Genomic DNA, 20,920 nt, shown 5'->3' with positions numbered 1-20,920 from the left:
GCTCCTTCAGCAGGTGGTTGTGGAGTACACAATTGTAAGACACAGAACTTATAGCAAAAGTTTACAGTGTGATGTAACTGACTCCTATACACAGACATGCACACAGACACTCACACACACTCCTACAGACACACACACTCCCACACTCCCAACACTCTCACATGCACCCTCTCACAGACTTAAACCACTTTACACTCTCATACACATATAAACTCTCTCACAGACAGCCACAACCCTCCACCCTGGACACACACACACATGCACCCCCACAGACACACACACACTCCCACACTCGCACATGCATCCTCTCACAGACTTAGACATTTTACACACACACACATATACACTCTCTCTCACAGACACTCACAAACCCCCACCCCAGACACACACACACATGCACACATACACATTTATGTTTGTGGAGTGATTTGTACTTGCAGAGTTACATTATACTTTGCTTAAAAACTGCATGAATCCATGTAAGACTGTTAACTCACATTATGGCACAGACAGGGAACATAGGGGGCTAACACCTTCAACATCTTATCTGCGCTGACACCAATTGTTACAGTTAACCTGAGAATGTAACTTTTAAAAAAAGTTTTATGATTTACATACGAAAGCAGTGAAACTATCATGGTCATTCTAACAAATGAGAGACTTAACAAACAATCAAGGTATTTTTCAATGTCTAATTTTGGTTATATTTGGCACAAATACCTGAGGAGTGATGAGGAGATCTGAAATACACGAATATCAATATCTTTAATAGTGAATTTGAAATACACTTGAAGTGAAAAATATTTGCAGGGTCCCTCAAAAAATCAGCAAGGCATCCTATGTGTGGAGCCGCAGGAGATGGAGGAGATACTAAACAAGTATATCATTGTTTACTGTGGAGAAGGACATGGAAGATATAGAATGTGGGGAAATAGATGGTGACATCTTGAAAAGTGTCTATATTACAGAGGAGGAAGTCCTGGATGTCTTGAAACGCATAAAAGTGGATAAATCCCCAGGACCTAATCAGATGCACCTTAGAACTCTGTGGAAAGCTAGGGAAGTGATTGCTGGGCCCCTTGCTGAGGTATTTCTATCATTGAAAGAGCACATGGAGTAGGACCAATTGAAGAGCTCTAAGAGTCAGCACAGGCATGATAGGCTGAATTTCGATATGATTCTAAACTATTCATAAGAAACATGAATTGTCATAACTATGGATGGAGTGACAGGCACCTCTTTCAGTGGACTACTTATGTTTCCTACCTATCACTAAATGAACCCACCTTGATTGGGGGCTGAGATGAGTGCAGCTCCATTGTCTGATGTGAAAAACACAAATGTGTTGTTGGCGATATTTTGGGTGTGCAGTTGCTGTTGGATTTTCCCAATACTGTCATCTATCTCGCGGACTGCATCCCCATACCTGGAAATAGTCCAAACACAATGTTACAATGCAAAAAACAAACCACTGTAAACAGCACCTATTTCACAATTTACAATGATAGTTGATTAAATTAAACTAGTGGTTTTTATTTGCTTAGAGAGTGCCCAGTAAATAGTGAAACTGCCACCATGTTCTGAGAAATCCATATGTTTCTTTGCAAACTTCACACATTCTCTCGACATGGAGGTCAGTGCATCTACTCAACTCTCGGGAGTTTATGTGTGATTGTCTGAGCTAAGGCACAGAGACTCCAAAGGATGCAGTGGAGGGAGTACCGCTGGCTTTTAACCAGCTACAACCATTAATCTGGCAAATGCACAGATGGGGTGAAGGTTAAATGTTGGCCCAGCATGCACCAAACTGTGTTAATCTGCAGGAATATCTGAGTCATGCAGAAAGTATCTTAAACCATCGTGTCAAATCTCATCCTCAGTTTACTGTATCACAAGATCAGATCAATAAGCCTGTCACAGAAAGCTAATTGGTTACAAAAGCCCTGGCAACCACACACCTACAGTCTTAACCATAATAAGCTTAGCAATGCCACTGTTTAGAACAGAATGCACTGACCAGTACTTACAAGCCTCTCTGACTTGTTCCCAGGAAAGATCTTGATGCATAGACTGGTGCATGTGTTGCATCAACAGCCCAATAAAGGAGGAAGTTTTGCTTCTTGGCAGCCTGTCGCCCGATAAATTCAATTGCTTCCTGCGCATCCAAGAGAAACATCATTAAAAAACTGACAGAACCACAACATACCAGACAATCTGCAGGAGAGTGACTGACCCTCACACTGCCCTGAGACTCCAGCACAGGGACTGACCCTCACACTGCCCTGAGACTCCAGCACAGGGACTGACCCTCACACTGGCCTGAGACTCCAGCACAGGGACTGACCCTCACACTGGCCTGAGACTCCAGCACAGGGACTGACCCTCACACTGGCCTGAGACTCCAGCACAGGGACTGACCCTCACACTGGCCTGAGACTCCAGCACAGGGACTGACCCTCACACTGGCCTGAGACTCCAGCACAGGGACTGACCCTCACACTGGCCTGAGACTCCAGCACAGGGACTGACCCTCACACTGGCCTGAGACTCCAGCACAGGGACTGACCCTCACACTGGCCTGAGACTCCAGCACAGGGACTGACCCTCACACTGGCCTGAGACTCCAGCACAGGGACTGACCCTCACACTGGCCTGAGACTCCAGCACAGGGACTGACCCTCACACTGGCCTGAGACTCCAGCACAGGGACTGACCCTCACACTGGCCTGAGACTCCAGACTGGCCTGAGACTCCAACACAGGGACTGACCCTCACACTGGCCTGAGACTCCATGTACAGGGACTGTCCTGAGACTCCAACACAGGGGCTGACCCTCACACTGGCCTGAGACTCCAACACAGGGACTGACCCTCACACTGGCCTGAGACTCCATGTACAGGGCTGACCCTCACACTGGCCTGAGACTCCAGCACAGGGACTGACCCTCAGAGTTGTTTGAAACTCCACGTACAGGGACTGACCCTCACACTGGTCTGAGACTCGAACACAGGGACTGACCCTCACACTGGTCTGAGACTCCAGCACAGGGACTGACCCTCACACTGCCCTGAAACTCCAGCACAGGGGCTGACCCTCACACTGGCCTGAGACTCCATGTACAGGGACTGACCCTCACACTGGTCTGAGACTCGAACACAGGGACTGACCCGCACACTGGTCTGAGACTCCAACACAGGGACTGACCCTCACACTGCCCTGAAACTCCAGCACAGGGGCTGACCCTCACACTGGCCTGAGACTCCACGTACAGGGACTGACCCTCACACTGGTCTGAGACTCCAGGTACAGGGACTGATCCTCACACTGGCCTGAGACTCCATGTACAGGGACTGACCCTCACACTGGCCTGAGACTCCAGCACAGGGACTGACCCGCACACTGGCCTTAGACTCCAGCACAGGGACTGACCCTCACACTGGCCTTAGACTCCAGCACAGGGACTGACCCTCGCACTGGTCTGAGACTCCAGCACAGGGACTGACCCTCACACTGGTCTGAGACTCCAGCACAGGGACTGACCCTCACACGGGCCTGAGACTCCAGCACAGGGACTGACCCTCACACTGGCCTGAGACTCCAGCCCAGGGACTGATCCTCACACTGGTCTGAGAATCCATGTAAAGGGACTGACCCTCACACTGGCCTTAGACTCCAGCACAGGGACTGACCCTCACACTGGTCTGAAACTCCAGCACAGGGACTGAACCTCACACTGGCCTTAGACTCCAGCACAGGGACTGACCCTCAGAGTTGTTTGAAACTCCACGTACAGGGACTGACCCTCACACTGCCCTGAGACTCCAGCACAGGGACTGACCCTCACACTGGCCTGAGACTCCAGCACAGGGACTGACCCTCACACTGGCCTGAGACTCCACGTACAGGGGCTGACCCTCACACTGGCCTGAGACTCCAGATTTTTCAGCATACCACTTGTTCTCCAATTTAGTTTCTTGTGTTTGGGAAGTGTTTGCTTCTCCTTCAGTTATATTATGAATGAAGACGGGAGAGAACCAATATTAAAATGCCAATCAAAAATGATTTTCTTTTGTATTCACTCATGCCACGTCGGCACTGCTGGCTGGTGAGCACTTACTGCCCATCCCTAATTGCCCTTGAGAAAGAGACATTTGAGCTGCCTTCTTGAATCATTTCAGTCCGTGAGCTGTTGGTAGACCCACAATACCATTAGGGAGGGAATTCCAGGATTTTTACCCAGGGACATTTCTGGAAGGAAATAATTTTCCAAGTCAGGATGGTGAGTGGTTTGGAGGGGTACACGCAGGTGCTGGTGTTCCCATGTATCTGCTACCCTTGTCCTTTTAGATTGAATGGTCAGAGGTTTGAAGGTGCTGCCGAAGGAGCCTTGATAAACTTTTGCAGTGCATCTTATGGACAGTACTCCCTGCTGCTACTCAGCATCGGTGGTGGAGGGAGTGGGTGTTTGTGGAAATGGTACCAATCAAGCAGGCTGCTTCATCCTGCATGTGTCAAGCTTCTTGATTGCAGTTGGAGCCGCACCCATCCACTCAATTGGGGAGTATTCCATCACACCCTTGACTTGTGACTTCTAGATTGTGGACAGGTTTTGGGGAGTCAGGAGGGGAGTTAAGCACTGTGTCTAGCCTCTGACCTGCTCTTGTAGCCACTGCATTGATATGGCTATCCCAAATCAGTTTCTGACCAGTGGTAACTCCCAGATTGTGGATAATGGGGAATTCAGTGATGGTAATACAATTGGATGTCAAGGTGTGATGGTTAGATTGTATCTTAATGGAGATAGTCATTGTCTGGTATTTGTGTGTCACAAATGTTACTTGCCACTTGTCAGTCCACACATGGATATTGTCCAGGTCTTGTTACATTTGGATATGGCCCACTTCAGTATTTGAGAAGTCACGATTGGTGATGAACATCGTGTAGTCATCAGTGAACATCCCCACTTCTGACTTTATGATGGATGGAAGGTCACTGATGAAGCAACTGAAGATGGTTGGGCTAGTATTCCTGCAGAAATGTCCTGGAGCTGAGATGAGTGAGCTGCAACAACCACAACCATCTTCCTGTGTGCCAAATATGACTTCAACCATCAGAATATTCTCGATTCTCATTGACTTCAGTTTTGCTCCTCGGTTGAATGCAGCCTTGATGTTGAGGGCTGTCACTCTCACCTCACCTCTGAAATTCAGGCTGTAATGTGGTCAAGAGTTGAGTCACTGTGGTGGGACCCAAACTGGACATCAGTGAGCAGGTTATTGCTGAGCAGGAGAGGCTTGATAGCACTGTTGATGACACCTTCTATCATCCAGTGCCTCCGTACATTTCCTGATATCACATGGAGTGAATTGATTGCCTGCAGACATCTATGATACTGGGGTCAGGAGGAGATTGGACGAGACCAAGATGGATCATCCACTTGATGCTTCTGGCTGAAAATTGTCATGAATGCTTCAGCTTTACCTTTTGATGTGTTGGGCTCTTCCATCATTGAAGAAGGGGATATATGTGGAACAGCCTCATCCAGGGAGTTGTTTAAAAGATAATAAAGAGAAAATTGAGATAAAACTATCCAACTATCCACAAAATAACGTGACAATTTTGTATGGTAAATTTGTACTTTAAACCCAAGGATTTAAGTTCATTCAGAATGTTAATCAGGAGAAAATATTAAGGAATATAGAATGTAAGAGTCATATTGGACTTGAAACATAACTCTGTTTCTCTCTCCACAGACAGTACCAAATCTGCTTGGTTTCTCCAGCATTCTGTGTTTGTTGCAGGGTATTCATAACCACAGTGACATGGCTGCATTACCTGTAAGTATATCTGAGTGAGGTTGGATTCTCCAGTTTTTAAGTTAATCTTAAACTCTTCATAATACCTGCATAAGAACCACAGAAACTGGGTTATCTTCAGTCAAAATAGTTTTTGCATTGAATTCTAACAGTGGACTCTGCACAGACAAGGGGAACACTCTGGGTGTGGGAACTGAGGAGAACAGAATGAATGGTGAATCAAGATTTTTGACAAAGAAGAGAACAAATGGGACAGGACAGAAGACCAAGGTGAAGAGGGTAAGGGGGGGAGAATCAAAGTCGCGATTTCCCAGCCTGAATATAAAACCGGATTGCTCAGCTTTGCAAATTCATTGCAAATGAACATAACCTTGTTATTTATGTCACTTTTAGTGATGTGGGAAGACAGTTAAGGAGAAAGATCATGAAATATTAGATGGGATAAGCATACAAGAAATAAATTATTATAACGTTTGACATAGAGTCATAGAGATGTACAACACGGAAATAGACACGTCGGTCCAACTCGTCCATGCCAACCAGATATCCCATGCCAACCTAGTCCTACCTGCCAGCACCCGGCCCATATCCCTCCAAATCCTGATCATGAAATATTAGATGGGATAAGCATACAAGAAATAAATTATTATAACGTTTGACATAGAGTCATAGAGATGTACAACACGGAAATAGACCCGTCGGTCCAACTTGTCCATGCCAACCAGATATCCCATGCCAACCTAGTCCTACCTTCCAGCACCCGGCCCATATCCCTCCAAATCCTTCCTATTCATATACCCATCCAAATGCCTCTTAAATGTTGCAATTGCACCAGCTTCCACCACTTCCTCTGGCAGCTCATTCCATACACGTACCAGCCTCTGCGTGAAAAGGTTGCCCCTTAAGTCTCTTTTATATCTTTCCTCTCTCACCCTAAACCTATGCCCTCTAGGTCTGGACTCCCCACCCCAGGGAAGAGACTTTGCCTATTTACCCTATCCATGCCCCTCACGATTTTATAAACCTCTATAAAGTCACCCCTCAGCCTTCGACACTCCAGGGAAGACAGCCCCAGCCTGTTCAACCTCTCCCTGTAGCTCAGATCCTCCAACCTTGGCAACATTCTTGGAAATCTTTTCTGAACCCTTACAAGTTTCAAAATTTCCTTCCAAAAGGAAGGAGACCAGAATTGCACACAATATTCCAAAAGTGGCCTAACCAATGTCCTGTAGAGCCGCAACATGACCTTCCAACCCCTGTATTCAATACTCTGACCAATCTTCTGAAGTAGATAAATTACCAATCCAGATGAATTATATGCCAGGTTGTGATAAGTAGCAAGGCAGGAAGTGCAGAAACTCATATTTCAGTCCTGCCTGGTTACAGGAGTGGTACCAGAGGATGGGATGACTACCTTGTACTGTCATTTTAAACAGGATGATGGGATGATCTGCATATTGTATTCGTTCCTTCATCAGACTTGGCCTAATGTTATGAATTGCTTCCTGGAAAATTATGCAGAACAACTTTACACAGAACCATCTTTCTTCCATGACTATGCACTCCTAACCATATCTGAAACCCAGCTCTCACAGGCTCAACATAAATTTCTAACTGGAGAACGATGTTCATATGATATGACAGTGTGCAGGATTATGTTAAGCTTTTGTAAAAGAAGAAGGAGATTTTGAGAAATTGTATAGCATAGTAACTTAACCTCATCTTGAGAACACAGTACATTGAATAGTAACTTAACCTCATCTTGAGAACTCACTGCTTGCAGATACTGACACTTACCAAAAGGTGGTAATAGACCCTACTCCACAGCTAGAAAACAGTATCATAGCTGCATTGAAGCTTCATAAATCAGGACACATTAACAAGACAAAACTCCAAAAAATGAAACCTGATGGATTCAACACATCCCTTATATGGATTACCTAATGTACACAAACCAGGATCGCTGCCCTGGTTGAGGCAAAAACAATGAATGTTCAAGGAGTTATGATTTGGAGGTTCTGGTGTTGGTCCGGGGTTGACAAAGTTAAAAAATCACACAACACCAGGTTATAGTCCAACAGGTTTATTTGGAAGCACTAGCTTTCGGAGCGCTGCTCCTTCATCAAGTGGTTGTGGAGTATAAGATTGTAGGACACAGAATTTATAGCAAAGGTTTATAGTGAGATGTAACTATGTTGGCCTAGATAATGCACTGAAGATGTGAGGTGCCCTGTGTGAGGCTGTCTGTGCCCCATTGTTCAGACTGATTATAATCTAAAAAAGGGATTTACAGAATCTTGCATAGATTTAAGCAGTTGTGAGCAAAATAAAATGTAATTCTCCAATTACAAATTCACCCCACAAACTTATACATGTGTGTGTGTGCATGTGGGTATGTGTGCAGGGGGAATATGAGTGTCTGTGAGAGAGTGTGTGAATGTGAGTGAGAGTGTAAAGGGGTATAAGTCTGTGAGAGGGTGCTTGTGTGAGTGTGGGAGTGTATATATTAGTGTATGAGAGAGCGCTTGTGTATGAGGGAGGATCTGCATGAGTGTATGGATCTGTACGAGCGTGCGTGTATGTGTGTCTGTGTGTGTGCATGTGAGTGTGTGTACGCAGTGCATTGGGGTCACCTGCAGTGTGACATGAACCCAGGGTCCCGATTGAGGCCATCCTCATGGGTACCGAACTTGGCTATCAGCTTCTGCTCAACCACTTTGTGTTGTTGCCTGTCCCGAAGTCCGCCTTGGAAGATGGTCACCGAAGGTCTGAGGTTGAATGTCCTGTCTGTTGATTGTTGTGCGGTGTCCATTCATCCGCTGCCATAGCGCCTGCTTGGTCTCACCAATGTATCACGCCTCAGGGCATCCTTGCTTGCAGCAGATGAGATAATGTTGGCCAAGTCATTTCAGATGCTGCCTGGCCTGCTGCGCTTTTCCAGCACCACACTTTTCAACTCAAGTCACTTGAATACCTGTCAAGTACATGGTCGGAGGTGTCCCCACGTATTATGGTGGTATCTGTGTCGCCAATCTGACATGTCTTGCCGCGTCTACCGTGAAAAGATTGTATGGTGTTGTCCTGAAAGCCAGGCAGTTTGTTGCAAACAATGATCTGTTGAGGTTTAGTGGTTGTTTAAAGGCGAGCAGTGGAGATGTAGGGAAGGTCTTGGCGAGATGCTCAGCCTCAATGATAATATGTTGCAGGTCATGAAGAACATGGCTTAATTCTTTGGCTCCTGGGAAGTACTGGACAATGAAGGGTACCCTGTCAGTTGCAGCACCTGTCTGTCTCCTGAGGAGGTCATTACGGTTTCTCGCTGTGGCACGTCAGAACTGGCGGTCGATGAGTTAAACATCGTACCCCCTTCCTCTGAGGGCATTCTTGAGTACTTCCAAGTGCCCATCACATTCCTCCCCATCTGAAAAGAGCCTGTGTATGCATAGGGCTTATCCTTGGGGACAGCTGTTTTAATATGTTTCGGGTGGAAGCTGAAGAAGTGTAGCATCAAATTACACAAGCACCCTCTCACAGACGTATATCTTTTACACTCACACACAGACACACGCTCTCACAGACACTCATACGCCTCTGCACTCACGCATACACACACACTCTCACAGACACTCATACGCCTCTGCACGCGTGCATATACACACACACTCACACACAGACACACTCTCTCACAGACACTCATACGCCTCTGCACTCACGCATACACACACACACACACTCTCACAGACACTCATACGCCTCTGCACGCGTGCATATACACACACACACAGACACACTCTCATACGCCTCTGCACGCACGCATACACACACACACACAGATAAGTTTGTGGGGTGTATTTGTACTTGCAGAATTATATTTAATTTTGCTCAAAAACTGCTTAGATCCATGTAAGATTCTGTAAATCCCTTTTTTTTATTAGAATCAGTCTGAACACTGGGGCACAGACAGCCTCACACAGGGCTTGTACTTGCAGAATTATATTTAATTTTGCTCAAAAACTGCTTAGATCCATGTAAGATTCTGTAAATCCCTTTTTTTTTATGAGAATCAGTCTGAACACTGGGGCACAGACAGCCTCACACAGGGCTGGACCAACATGGTACCTATTGTTAAAGTTCACTTAAGAATGTAACTTTAAGAAATTTCTGGAATTTACATATAAAAGAACTGAAACCAAAATGGTCATTCTAAAAGATGAGAGACTTAACAAACAATCCAGGTCTTTTTCAATATATAATTTCAGTTACATAACACTGTAAACATTTGCTATAAATTCTGTGTCCTACGATCTTATACTCCACAAACAACCTGATGAAGGAGCAGCGCTCCAAAAGCTAGTGCTTCCAAATAAACCTGTTGGACTATAACCTGGTGCTCTGTGATTTTTAACTTCAAGGAGTTCGATATGGTTCTTACGGCTAAACAGATTGAAGGGCATAGGGATGAAAGCGGAAACAGGAAATCAGCCATGATAGTACTGAATGGTGGAACAGGCCATGGGCTGAAGGCCTACTCCTGCTTCTATTTTCAATGCTTCTATGTTTCAATGAAAGGATTAAGCACACATATTTTGTAAATTTCAATAAGATTATTGTCTCTCATCCTTCTAAACTCTATCAAGTACAGACCCAGAGTCCTCAATGCTCCTCACATAGCAAGCCCTTCATTCCTGCAATCATTCTTGTGAATCTCCCTGGATCCATTCCAAGACCAACACATTCTTCCTTACATACAGGGCACAAAACTGCTTACGATATTCCAAATGCAGCCTGACAAGAGTGTCATACAGCCTCAGCATCCCTGCCCTTGTATTCTAGCCCTCTTGAAATGAATTCTTACATTGCATCTGCCTTCCTAACTGCCAACTGAACCTGCATATTAACCTCAAGACAATCTTGAAGTAAGACTCCTAGCTCTCTTTGTGCTTCCAAAACCTTACCCCATTGACAAAATAATTTACACCTCCATTTTTCCTACCAAAGCACATGACCTCACACTCTCCCACGTTGCATTCCTTCTGCCACATCTTTGCCCACTCTCCGAGCGTGTCCAAGTCCTTCTGCAATGTTCCCACTTACTCAATACTACCTGTCCTTCCACCTTTGTGTCATCTGCAAATTTATCAACAATGCCCTAAGTTCCTTCATCCAGATCATTAATATATAACACAAATAGTTGTGATCCTAACACTTACCCCTGCAGAACTCCACTTGGCACAGGCTGCCATCCTGAAAAAGACTTCTTTATCCTTACTCTGCCTTCTGCCAGTCAGCCAATCCCCCATACCTGGTATCAGTCTAGTGAACCTTCTCTAGACTGTCTCCAATGCTATTATATCTCACCTTAGATAAGAGGACCAAAACTGTTCACAGTATTCCAACTGTGGTCTAGATAGTACTTTGAATAGGGAAATTTTGCTGAAGCTATGTGTTTATCCACAACATGCTTTCTTGGACTTTTTAATAAGAGCCCATGGCGTTGGAAGTAGTCTGTTAGCATTGATAGAGGATTGACTAACTAATAGAAGACAGAGAGCTGCGATAGGGGTCATTTTCTGGACATTAACCTGTAACTAGTGGATGCCACTGGGTTTTGTGCTGAGGCCACAATTATTTACAATATATATTTGTGACTTGGATATCAAAAGTGACTAAACTTGCAAATGATGCAAAAGTAGATGGGAATGCAACTGCACTGAGTCTGCTCAGGGATAATGACAGATTAAGTGAGTGGGCAGAAGCTGGTAGATGGAATACAATGTGGGAAAATGTGCGATTATGCATTTTGGGGACTCTTTATTGACTTTCAGCGGGATGTTACTCATGCCCCCTAGACATTAACAGCACAGAGGTAGAACGAGTGGAGAATGTCAAGCTCCTGGGAGTGCTTATCCACAACAAGCTTTCTTGGACTCTTCATGTGGATGCACAGGTTACAAAGGCCCAACAACGTCTCTTCTTCCTCAGGCAGCTGAGAAAATTTGGCATGACGGCGAATACCCTTGCCAACTTTTATAGGTGCGCCTTCAAGAACATTCTGTCTGGATATATCACTACCTGGTATGGCAACTGTACCATTCAAGATCGGAGATGGTTACAGAGAGTGGTGAATTCGGCCTGGACAATCACAAAGGCCAACCACCCATCTACAGAATCTATCTACCAGGCCCACTGTCAAGGAAAGGCTGCCAGCATTCTTAAAGAACCATCCCACTCTGGCAATGTTTTTCTACAACCTCTACCATCGGGTAGAAGGTACAGAAGCCTGAACACACACACCAGCCGGATTCGCAAGTTTCTACCCTACTATGTTAGAATACTGAATGGACTCATAAACTCTTAACATTCGCCCGTACCTGTGTTTTGGTTTTTGCTGCTGTTTTCCTATTATTTACTTATCTATGCTACTTAACTCTGGGATCTGCCTGTATTGCTTGCAAGTCAAAGCTTTTCACTGTGCCTTGGTTCACGTTACAATTCGATTGCCTAACACATTTTCTCTAGTGATAGTTATTGTATTTATTACGTCTCTTCCTTTTGCCTTTTGATTATTTAGTAAGTTTGGAATGATATTAGAGTTTTCTACTGTGAAGACAAATGCAAAATATTTATTTAATTGCTCTGCCGTTTCCTGGTTCCCCATTATTATTTCCCCAGCCTCATTCTCTAAGAGGCTTATATTCACTTTAACTTCTGACTTATTTATTATATATTTCAATAAAGCGCTTGCTGTCTGTTCTGATATCACTTGCAAAATTACCCTCAAACTTTATTTTCTCCCTCTTAATTTTGTTTTAGTCATCTTTTGTTGATTTCTAAAACTATCCCAATCCTCTATCTTACCAGAGCAGAAAGGATTTCTTTATCTGCCCTCTCTTTCCACCACTGTAAATGTATGCTCCTTAGTCACTGAGTATCTCAGGTACATAGCTCCTTCCCATCCACACTGTGCAGGCGCCTTCCAAATATGTATACCCCAATCAAATCTTTCCTTGGCCTCCAATATACCAAGAAGGAGTGAAGGACTGCTGGGAAGGTAACTATAACAGTTTAAAAAACTTATGTCAGGCGTTGTGGCCTCCATTTGCCGAGAGGTGCGAGGGAGGAGTGAAGGACCGCTGGGAAGGTGAGTATAAAACATTTTTTTAGAAAAACAGTAGCGAGGAGAGAGGGCAGAGAGAAACGAGTGCTGCTGGGAAGTTTTTAAGTGGGTGAGATCTACAGGGCAGTGGTCACTCCTCAGACACAGGGTAAGGACAGCTGGGTTACAGTCTGGGGGAAGAAAGGGAACCGACGGTCAGAGCAGAGATCCCTTGTGGCTGTTCCCCTCAGCAATAAGTATACCGTTTTGGATACTGCTGGTGAGGACAGCCTACCAGAGGAAAGCCGCAGTTGTCAGGTCTCTGGCACTGAGGCTTAGAAGGGAAGGGGGGAGAATAGAAAAGTGTTTGTGGTAGGGGATTCAATAGTTAGTTGGATTGACAGGAGATTTTGTAGTCAGGAACGGGACTCCCAGAAGGTAGGTTGCCTCCCCGGTGCCAGAGTTCGGGATGTCAGAATTCTGAATTACAGAATTATGAAGGGGGAGGGTGAGCAGCCAGAAATCGTCGCACATATTGGCACCAATGATATAGCCAGGAAAGGGATTGAGGATCTGAAAAGTGACTACAGAGAGCTAGGTTGGAAGCTGAAGAGGAGGATGAGTAGAGTGGCGATCTCAGGTTTGCTACTGGTGCCACGAGATAGTGAGATGAGGAACAGTCAGCGAATGCAGCTTAACACGTGGCTGTGAGGCTGGTGCAGAAGGGTGGGTGTCAGATACCTAGACCATTGGGATACTTTCTGCGGAAGGTGGGACCTGTACATGAAGGACGGGTTGCACCTGAACTGGAGGGGCACAAATATCCTGAGTGGGAGATTTGCTCGTGTGATTCAGGTGGGTTTAAACTAGTTTGGCAGGGGTGTTGCAATCAGAGCCACAGACCTCATAGGGTGCAGTTGCAGACGGGGCAGTGACAGGATGTAGTGAATCTATCGGGAAGGTTTCTCATGCGATGAAGCAAAGGGATCGGTTAAAGTGTGTCTGCCTTAACGCAAGGAGTGTCAGAAATAAAAGTGACAAACGTAGAGCATGGATCAGTACTTGTGGCTACGATGTTGCGGCCATAATGGAGATGTGGTTTTCACAGGGCCTCAAATAGCTGCTTCATGTTCCAGGGTTTAGAATATTTAAAAAGAACAGGGAGGGTGGAAAAAGAGGAGGGGGTGCAGTGTTGCTTACCAAGGAGTGCATCACAGCTACAGAAACGAAGGTTGTTGAGGAAGGTTTGTCTACTGAGTCAGTATGGGTGCAAGTTGGGAACAGCCACCTCATTGGGGGTTTTCTACAGACCCCCTAATAGCAGTAGAGAGATTGAAGAACTCGTAGGCGGTCATATTCTGGAAAAATGCAGATGTAGCAGGGTTGTTGTTATGGGTGATTTCAACTTTCCCAATATCGACTGGGACCTCCGAAGTGCAGATGGTTTGGATAGAGCCGTTTCTGTCAGGTGTGTTCAGGAGGGTTTCCTTACTCAGTATGTAGACAGACCGACGAGGGGAGAGGCCATTTTGAATTTGGTGCTTGGCAATGAGCCAGGACAGGTGTCAGATCTCGCGGTGGGAGAACACCTTGGTGACAGTGATCACAACTGCCTCACATTTACCATAGCCTTGGAGAGGAAAAGGTGCAGTTACCGAGGGAAGATATTCGGGGAGAATGTGCAAACTCCACACGGATCATAGAGTCATAGAGTCGTAGAGATGTACAGCACGGAAGCAGACCCTTCGGTTCAACCTGTCCATGCCAACCAGATATCCCAACCCAATCTAGTCCCACCTACCAGCACCCGGCCCACATTCCTACAAACCCTTCCTATTCATGTACCCATCCAGATGCCTTTTAAATGTTGCAATTGTACCAGCCTCCAACACACCTCTGAGGAATAAGAGAACGATCAAGGAGAAGGTAGGGCCGAACAGGGAGAGCATAGCGAACTTGTGGATGGAGTCTGAGCAGATAGGGGAAGCCCTAAATGAGTTTTTTGCTTCGGTTTTCACCAAGGAAAGGGACCTTGCTGTGAATGAGAACTTAGAGGAGCTGGGAAACAGACTTGACCAGATCAATATTGATGAAGTTGATGTGTTGGAAATTTTGGAAAACATTAAGATTGCTAAGTCCCCAGGGCCAGACCAGATTTATCCTAGGCTGCTCCGGGAAGCGAGAAAGGAGGTTGCTAAGCCGCTGATGAAGATCTTTGCCTCCTCCCTCTCCACGGGAGTTGTACTGGAGGACTGGAAGGAGGAGAATGTTGTTCCTCTTTTCAAGAAGGGTAATAGGGAAATCCCTGGCAATTACAGACCAGTAAGTCTTAAGTCTGTGGTCAGCAAAGTTTTGGAAAGAATTCTGAGGGATAGGATTTATGACTATTTGGCAATGCATAACGTGATTAAAGGCAGTCAGCATGGCTTTGTGAGGGGCAGGTCATGCCTCACAAATCTTATTGAGTTCTTTGAGGAGGTGACAAGACAGGTCGACGAAGGTCAAGCAGTGGATGTGGTGTATATGAATTTCAGCAAGGCATTTGATAAGATTCCCCATGGTAGGCTCATTCATAAAGTCAGGAAATATGGGATACAGGGAGATTTGGCTGTCTGGATTCAGAATTGGTTGGCTGACAGAAGACAGAGAGTGCTTGCAGATGGAAAGTATTCTGTCTGGAGGTCAGTGTTGAGTGGGGTCCCGCAGGGCTCTGTTCTTGAGCCTCTGCTCTTTGTTGTCTTTATAAATGACTTGGATGAGGAGGTTGATGGGTGGGTTAGTAAATTTGCCAATGACACAAAGGTTGGAGGTGCCGTTGATAGAATCGAAGGCTATTGCAGGCTGCAGTGTGACGTAGACAGGATGCAGAGCTGGGCTGAGAAATGGCAGATGGAGTTCAACCTGGATAAATGCGAAATGATGCATTTTGGAAGGTCGAACTCGAATGCTGAATATAGGATTAAAGACAGGATTCTTGGCAGTGTAGAGGAACAGAGGGATCCTGGTATGCAAGTACATAGATCCTTCAAAGATGCCACCCTAATGGATAGGGTTGTTAAGAAAGCAAATGGCATTTTGGCTTTCATTAACAGGAGGATCGAGTTTAAGAGCCGCGAGGTTTTGCTGCAGCTCCACAAAACCCTGGTGAGACCACACTCGGAATATTGTGTCCAGTTCTGGTCGCCCTACTGTAGGAAAGATACAGAGGCTTTGGAGAGGATACAAAGAAGGTTTACCAGGATGCTGCTTGGACTGGAGGGCTTGCCTTATGAAGAGAGGTTGAATAAGCTCAGACTTTTCTCTCTGGAGAGAAGGAGAAAGAGAGGTGATCTGTTCGAAGTTTACAAGATAATGAGAGGAATGGACAGGGTCAATAGCCAGAGACCTTTCCCCAGGGCAGGATGGACTGGTACGAGAGGTCATAGTTTTAAGATATTAGGAGAAAGGTATAAATGGGACATCAGAGGAAGGTTCTTTACGCAGAGAGTTGTGAATGCATGGAATGTGTTGCCAGCGGTGGTGGTGGAAGCAGAGTCATTCGGGACATTTAAGCGACTGCTGGACATGCACATCAATAGCAGTGAGATGAGGGATGCGTAGGTTAAGTTATTTTATCTTACATTAGGATTAATCCTCGGCACAACATCGTGGGCCAAAGGGCCTGTTCTGTGCTGTACTTTTCTATGTTCTATGGAAACAACACCAGCCTATCCTACTTTCGTTGTTGCATGTTTCTCGCAACCTCCTCATAAATCTCGGCACCCTGTCCAGTTTGACTACATCCTTTCTGTGATGAAGTGACCAGAACTGAACATAATGTTTAACTTATGGTCTAACTGATGATGTTTACCTTTCCCAGCATGACCTTTTTGCTCTCAATTTCTATACCTCGACTTATTTCCAGAAGGCTTTGACCAGGTACTGCACAGGATCTGCTAAATAAGGTAAGAGACCAGCTATTAGGGGCACGGACAGGGGATTAGCTGACTGCCAGAACGCAGTGAGTAAGGATAAAGGAGTCTTTTTCAGGATGAACATTCCTGATGAAGGGCTTAAAGCCCGAGAAGTCGACTCTCCTTCTCCTCGGATGCTGCCTGATCTGCTGTGCTTTTCTAGTGCCGCATTTTCAGACTCTGACTGTCCAGCATCTGCAGTCCTCACTTTTTCCTCGGTTAGATCTGTGCTTAATGAAATTTGGAAGAAGGTGAGGTGCCCTATTAAAACATGCAAGATTCCTAGGGGAAAGTGAGGACTGCAGATGTTGGAGATCAGAGCTGAAAAATGTGTTGCTGGAAAAGCGCAGCAGGAAAGGCAGCATCAAAAGAGCAGGAGAATCCTCGGGGACTTAACATGGTAAATGTACAAAGGATATTTCCCTTTTGGGAGGATCTAGAACCAGACAGCATGATCTCAGAATAAGAGGTCATCTAGATAGGACAGAGGAGGAGTTTCTTCTCTCAGAGGATAGTGAACCTCTGCAATTCTTTACCACAGAGGGCTGTCAAGGTTGTTAACTATATTCAAAGTTAAAAATCAAACAATACCAGGTTATAGTCCAACAGGTTTATTTGGAAGTACTAGCTTTCGGAGCGCTGCTCCTTTGTCAGGTTAACCTGTTGGACTATAACCTGGTGTTGTGTGATTTTTAACTTTGTCCATCCCAGTCCAACATTGGCACCTCCACATCACAATATAAAACATTGAGGTGGATAGGTTTTTAATGAGTAAGGGAACCAAAAGTTACATGAGAAAGGCTAGATAGTGGAGTTGAGGATTATTAGATCAGCCATGATCTCATTGAATGATGGAGCAGATTCATCGGTGTAACCTGTGCTTCTTTGTTTTACAGATTATAGCTTCTGTTCCTAGACTCTCCCACAAGGCCACAAAATAGGAAAAATGAAATAAACAACAATATTAGCAAAGAATAAAGACCAACAATGAGCAACATTTAAAAATTGTTCAAAACTGTACTCTTAGGAAAGAGATGAAAAACTAGAGACTACATGGATAAATAACAATAAAAGGGGCATAATTTTCCCCTACCTGTAGATGGTGCAAAATGAAAATAATAAGTGAGTTGGTACAGGGGAGATAATCATCCCCTTCTCATTACCTCACTAATTAAGATGGAGGAAAAATGTTGGATGGATACATTCTTTAGATTTTCTTTCAACCTATTCAGCGATGTTATAGCACACCTCTGGAGCAGATGCAAATTTAACCCGGCCTCCTGGCTCAGGTGTAAGAAAGCTACCACTGCACAAGAGATGGGTGATTAACCTACTCTCAGGAAGCAGACTGCTTATTTAAATCTTACTATATCGCTTAGTGCCTCTCATGTTAGCCTGCCTTCCAAGTTCAACCTTTGCCAGCAGGCTTCCAGGGCTTCAGAAAACACAGCACCAAAAGGGAGACAAGGTCTGTTTTGAGGAAATGGTCTTCGCAGCATTGCTCGTCAGGTTGGGAAAAAAAAGTTTGCTTTCCTCCGGTTCATTATTCTCCCTTTGCTCTCTTTGGAACCCCCAAATCATAAAGCATTCACATGGAAAAATCAATGGCCACCTTCGCCAAGATCAAGGTTTCCTACTTCCCTCACCCCACCACACATCTGTCACATAACTACAAGGGAAGTCAAACCTGTTAATTAGGCAGTCAGCTCTCAATATCTGTGTAAATTAAAATGTACTCTGTGAAATCAAAACTTTTCTCTCTGCATTCACAAAACCCACCCCATATTATTCTCTTCTATACTTTGTCAGAATACATATTCCCACTCCCTATCCTATGCGAGTAATACCCACCAAGCCTCCACCACTTTTGCTCTCTCTCCTTCTGCTTTTTCTGTGCTTTACCTGCCAACCATCTCTGAGTTGTTGTAGACAGGAATATTGGGTTTGTCCTTGTTGTTGTATGGTCCAAAGTGACAGTTTGGAGCTCCAAACCATTCGTCAAAGCCATGTTTCATGGGATGGAAGTGGGCTTGATGTCCCAAGTGCCTGTGGGAGAAAGAAAGGAAGATTTAGATTACAAAAAATTGTAATTTGAAACACTAATCTGAGGGAGTGTGTCCCACATGGATAAATTACAAATTCTGACAAGATACAGAATAATTAAAATAACACTTGCTGCTAGGCAGACTATTTGTTCATAGTTAGGGGAGAGGTGGTGAACTAGTGATAATGTCACTGGACTAGTAATCCAGAACCGCAGGCTAATGTTATGGGGAAATGGGTTCAAATTCCACCAAGACAAATAGTGAAACTTGAATTCAATAAAAATTTGAAATAAAAGCTAGCTTAATGGCAATGACGTAACCATTATCAATTGTCAGAAAACCCAACATGCTACCCAAAGGCTTTGAAGGAAGAAAATCTATGCTCCGTACCTGTCTGGCCAAAAACGGACTCCAGACTCCCAGAAGTGTGGTAGACGCTTAATTGCTCATAGGCTATATTCCCTCTAATATTTCCCACTACTGCTTGGATATCTGAAGTGGAGGTGCCAGTGTTGCCCTTTAGATATTTGAAGTCCATGTACAATAGTGGTTTCCGGAACCAGACATCAATGCATCTGGATACCAACTGGCATGCATTGCCGGGGGTGGGGGGTGGGGTGGTGGGGTTAGTTTGCTCAGTTTGCTCACTAGCTAGAGCAGCAATTATTATCCAACGTAATTGCTGAGAGTGCATTTTTCCTCTAACCACTATTGTACATGGTCGAACTAGTCCATGCCAAAAATAATCCCAAACTAAACTAGTCCCACCTGCCTCCTCCTGGCCCATATTGCTCCGAACCTTTCCTATTCATGTATCCATCCAAATTCTTTCAAATGTTGTAATTATACCCACACCCACCACTTCCTCAAAAGTTCATTCCACACGCAAAACACCCTCTGCGCAAAAAAAGGTTGTGTTTTTCTTTTTTTTAAATCTCTCGCCTTTCACCTTACAAATGTGCCTACTGGTCCTGAAATTCCCCATCTTGGGGAAAAGACAACTACCAACAGCTCTATCAATACCTCTCATTATTTTATAAACTTCTATCGGGTCACCTCTCAACCTCCTATGCTGCAGGAAAAAAGTCCCAGCTTTTCTTTATAACTCAAACCTTCCACTCCCAGCAACATCCTGATAAATCTCTTCTAAACCCTCTCCAACTTGCTAATATCCTTTCTATAACCACTCGACCAGAGCTGGACACAGTACTCCAGAACAGGCCTCACCGATGCCCTATACAACCTCAACATAGTGTCCCAACTCCTATACTGAAAAGACTGAGCAATGAAAGCAAGCATGCCAAATGCTTTTTTAACCATCCTGTCTAAATATGATGCAAACTTTAAAGAATTATGTACCTGCACCCTTAAGACCCTCTGTTCTACAACATAACCCAAGGCCCTACCATTAATTGTATAAGCCCGACCCTTGTTAGTTGTACCAAAATGCAAGACCTCTCATTTATGCAGATTGAACTCCATCTGCCATTTTTCAGCAAATTAATCCATTTAGGTTAGATTAGATCAGATTCCCTACAGTGTGGAAACAGGCCCTTCAGCCCAACAAATAGTCCATCTTCCGCAGCTACACTGGCACCACTCCCCACCTTTTCCTCCGCTACATCGATGACTGTATCGGCGCTGCCTCGTGCTCCCACGAGGAGGTTGAACAGTTCATTCACTTGACCAACACCTTCCACCCCAACCTCAAATTCACCTGGACCGTCTCAGACTCCTCCCTCCCCTTCCTCGACCTTTCCATTTCTATCTCGGGTGACCGAATCGACACGGACATTTACTATAAACCGACCGACTGCCACAGCTACCTAGACTACACCTCCTCCCACCCTGCCCCCTGTAAAAACGCCATCCCATATTCCCAATTCCTTCGTCTCCACCGCATCTGCTCCCAGGAGGACCAGTTCCAAAACCGTACAACCCAGATGCCTCCTTCTTCAAGGACCGCAATTTCCCGCCAGACGTAGTCGACGATGCCCTCCACCGCATCTC

At 45.0% G+C, this 20,920-nt stretch overlaps 1 protein-coding gene across 1 annotated transcript in view; it reads right to left on the bottom strand.

Moving 5' to 3' along the window:
• galns (galactosamine (N-acetyl)-6-sulfatase) overlaps positions 1 to 20,920 on the bottom strand; it is a 154,114-nt gene that overhangs the window by 113,416 nt on the left and 19,778 nt on the right. The window contains exons 2-5 of the mRNA XM_043706485.1: positions 18,768 to 18,911; positions 5,836 to 5,902; positions 2,028 to 2,155; positions 1,287 to 1,426 (exon numbers count right to left, since the gene is read on the bottom strand). Coding sequence (XP_043562420.1) covers positions 1,287 to 1,426; positions 2,028 to 2,155; positions 5,836 to 5,902; positions 18,768 to 18,880 — 448 coding nt within the window. The 5' untranslated portion in view covers positions 18,881 to 18,911. The remainder of the gene's footprint in view (positions 1 to 1,286; positions 1,427 to 2,027; positions 2,156 to 5,835; positions 5,903 to 18,767; positions 18,912 to 20,920) is intronic.

This window comes from Chiloscyllium plagiosum, chromosome 17, assembly GCF_004010195.1.
Source record: "Chiloscyllium plagiosum isolate BGI_BamShark_2017 chromosome 17, ASM401019v2, whole genome shotgun sequence".
NCBI lineage: Eukaryota > Metazoa > Chordata > Chondrichthyes > Orectolobiformes > Hemiscylliidae > Chiloscyllium > Chiloscyllium plagiosum.
The sequence above is the reverse complement of the archived record's forward strand: the minus strand, read 5'-3'. Positions and strand labels throughout refer to the sequence as shown.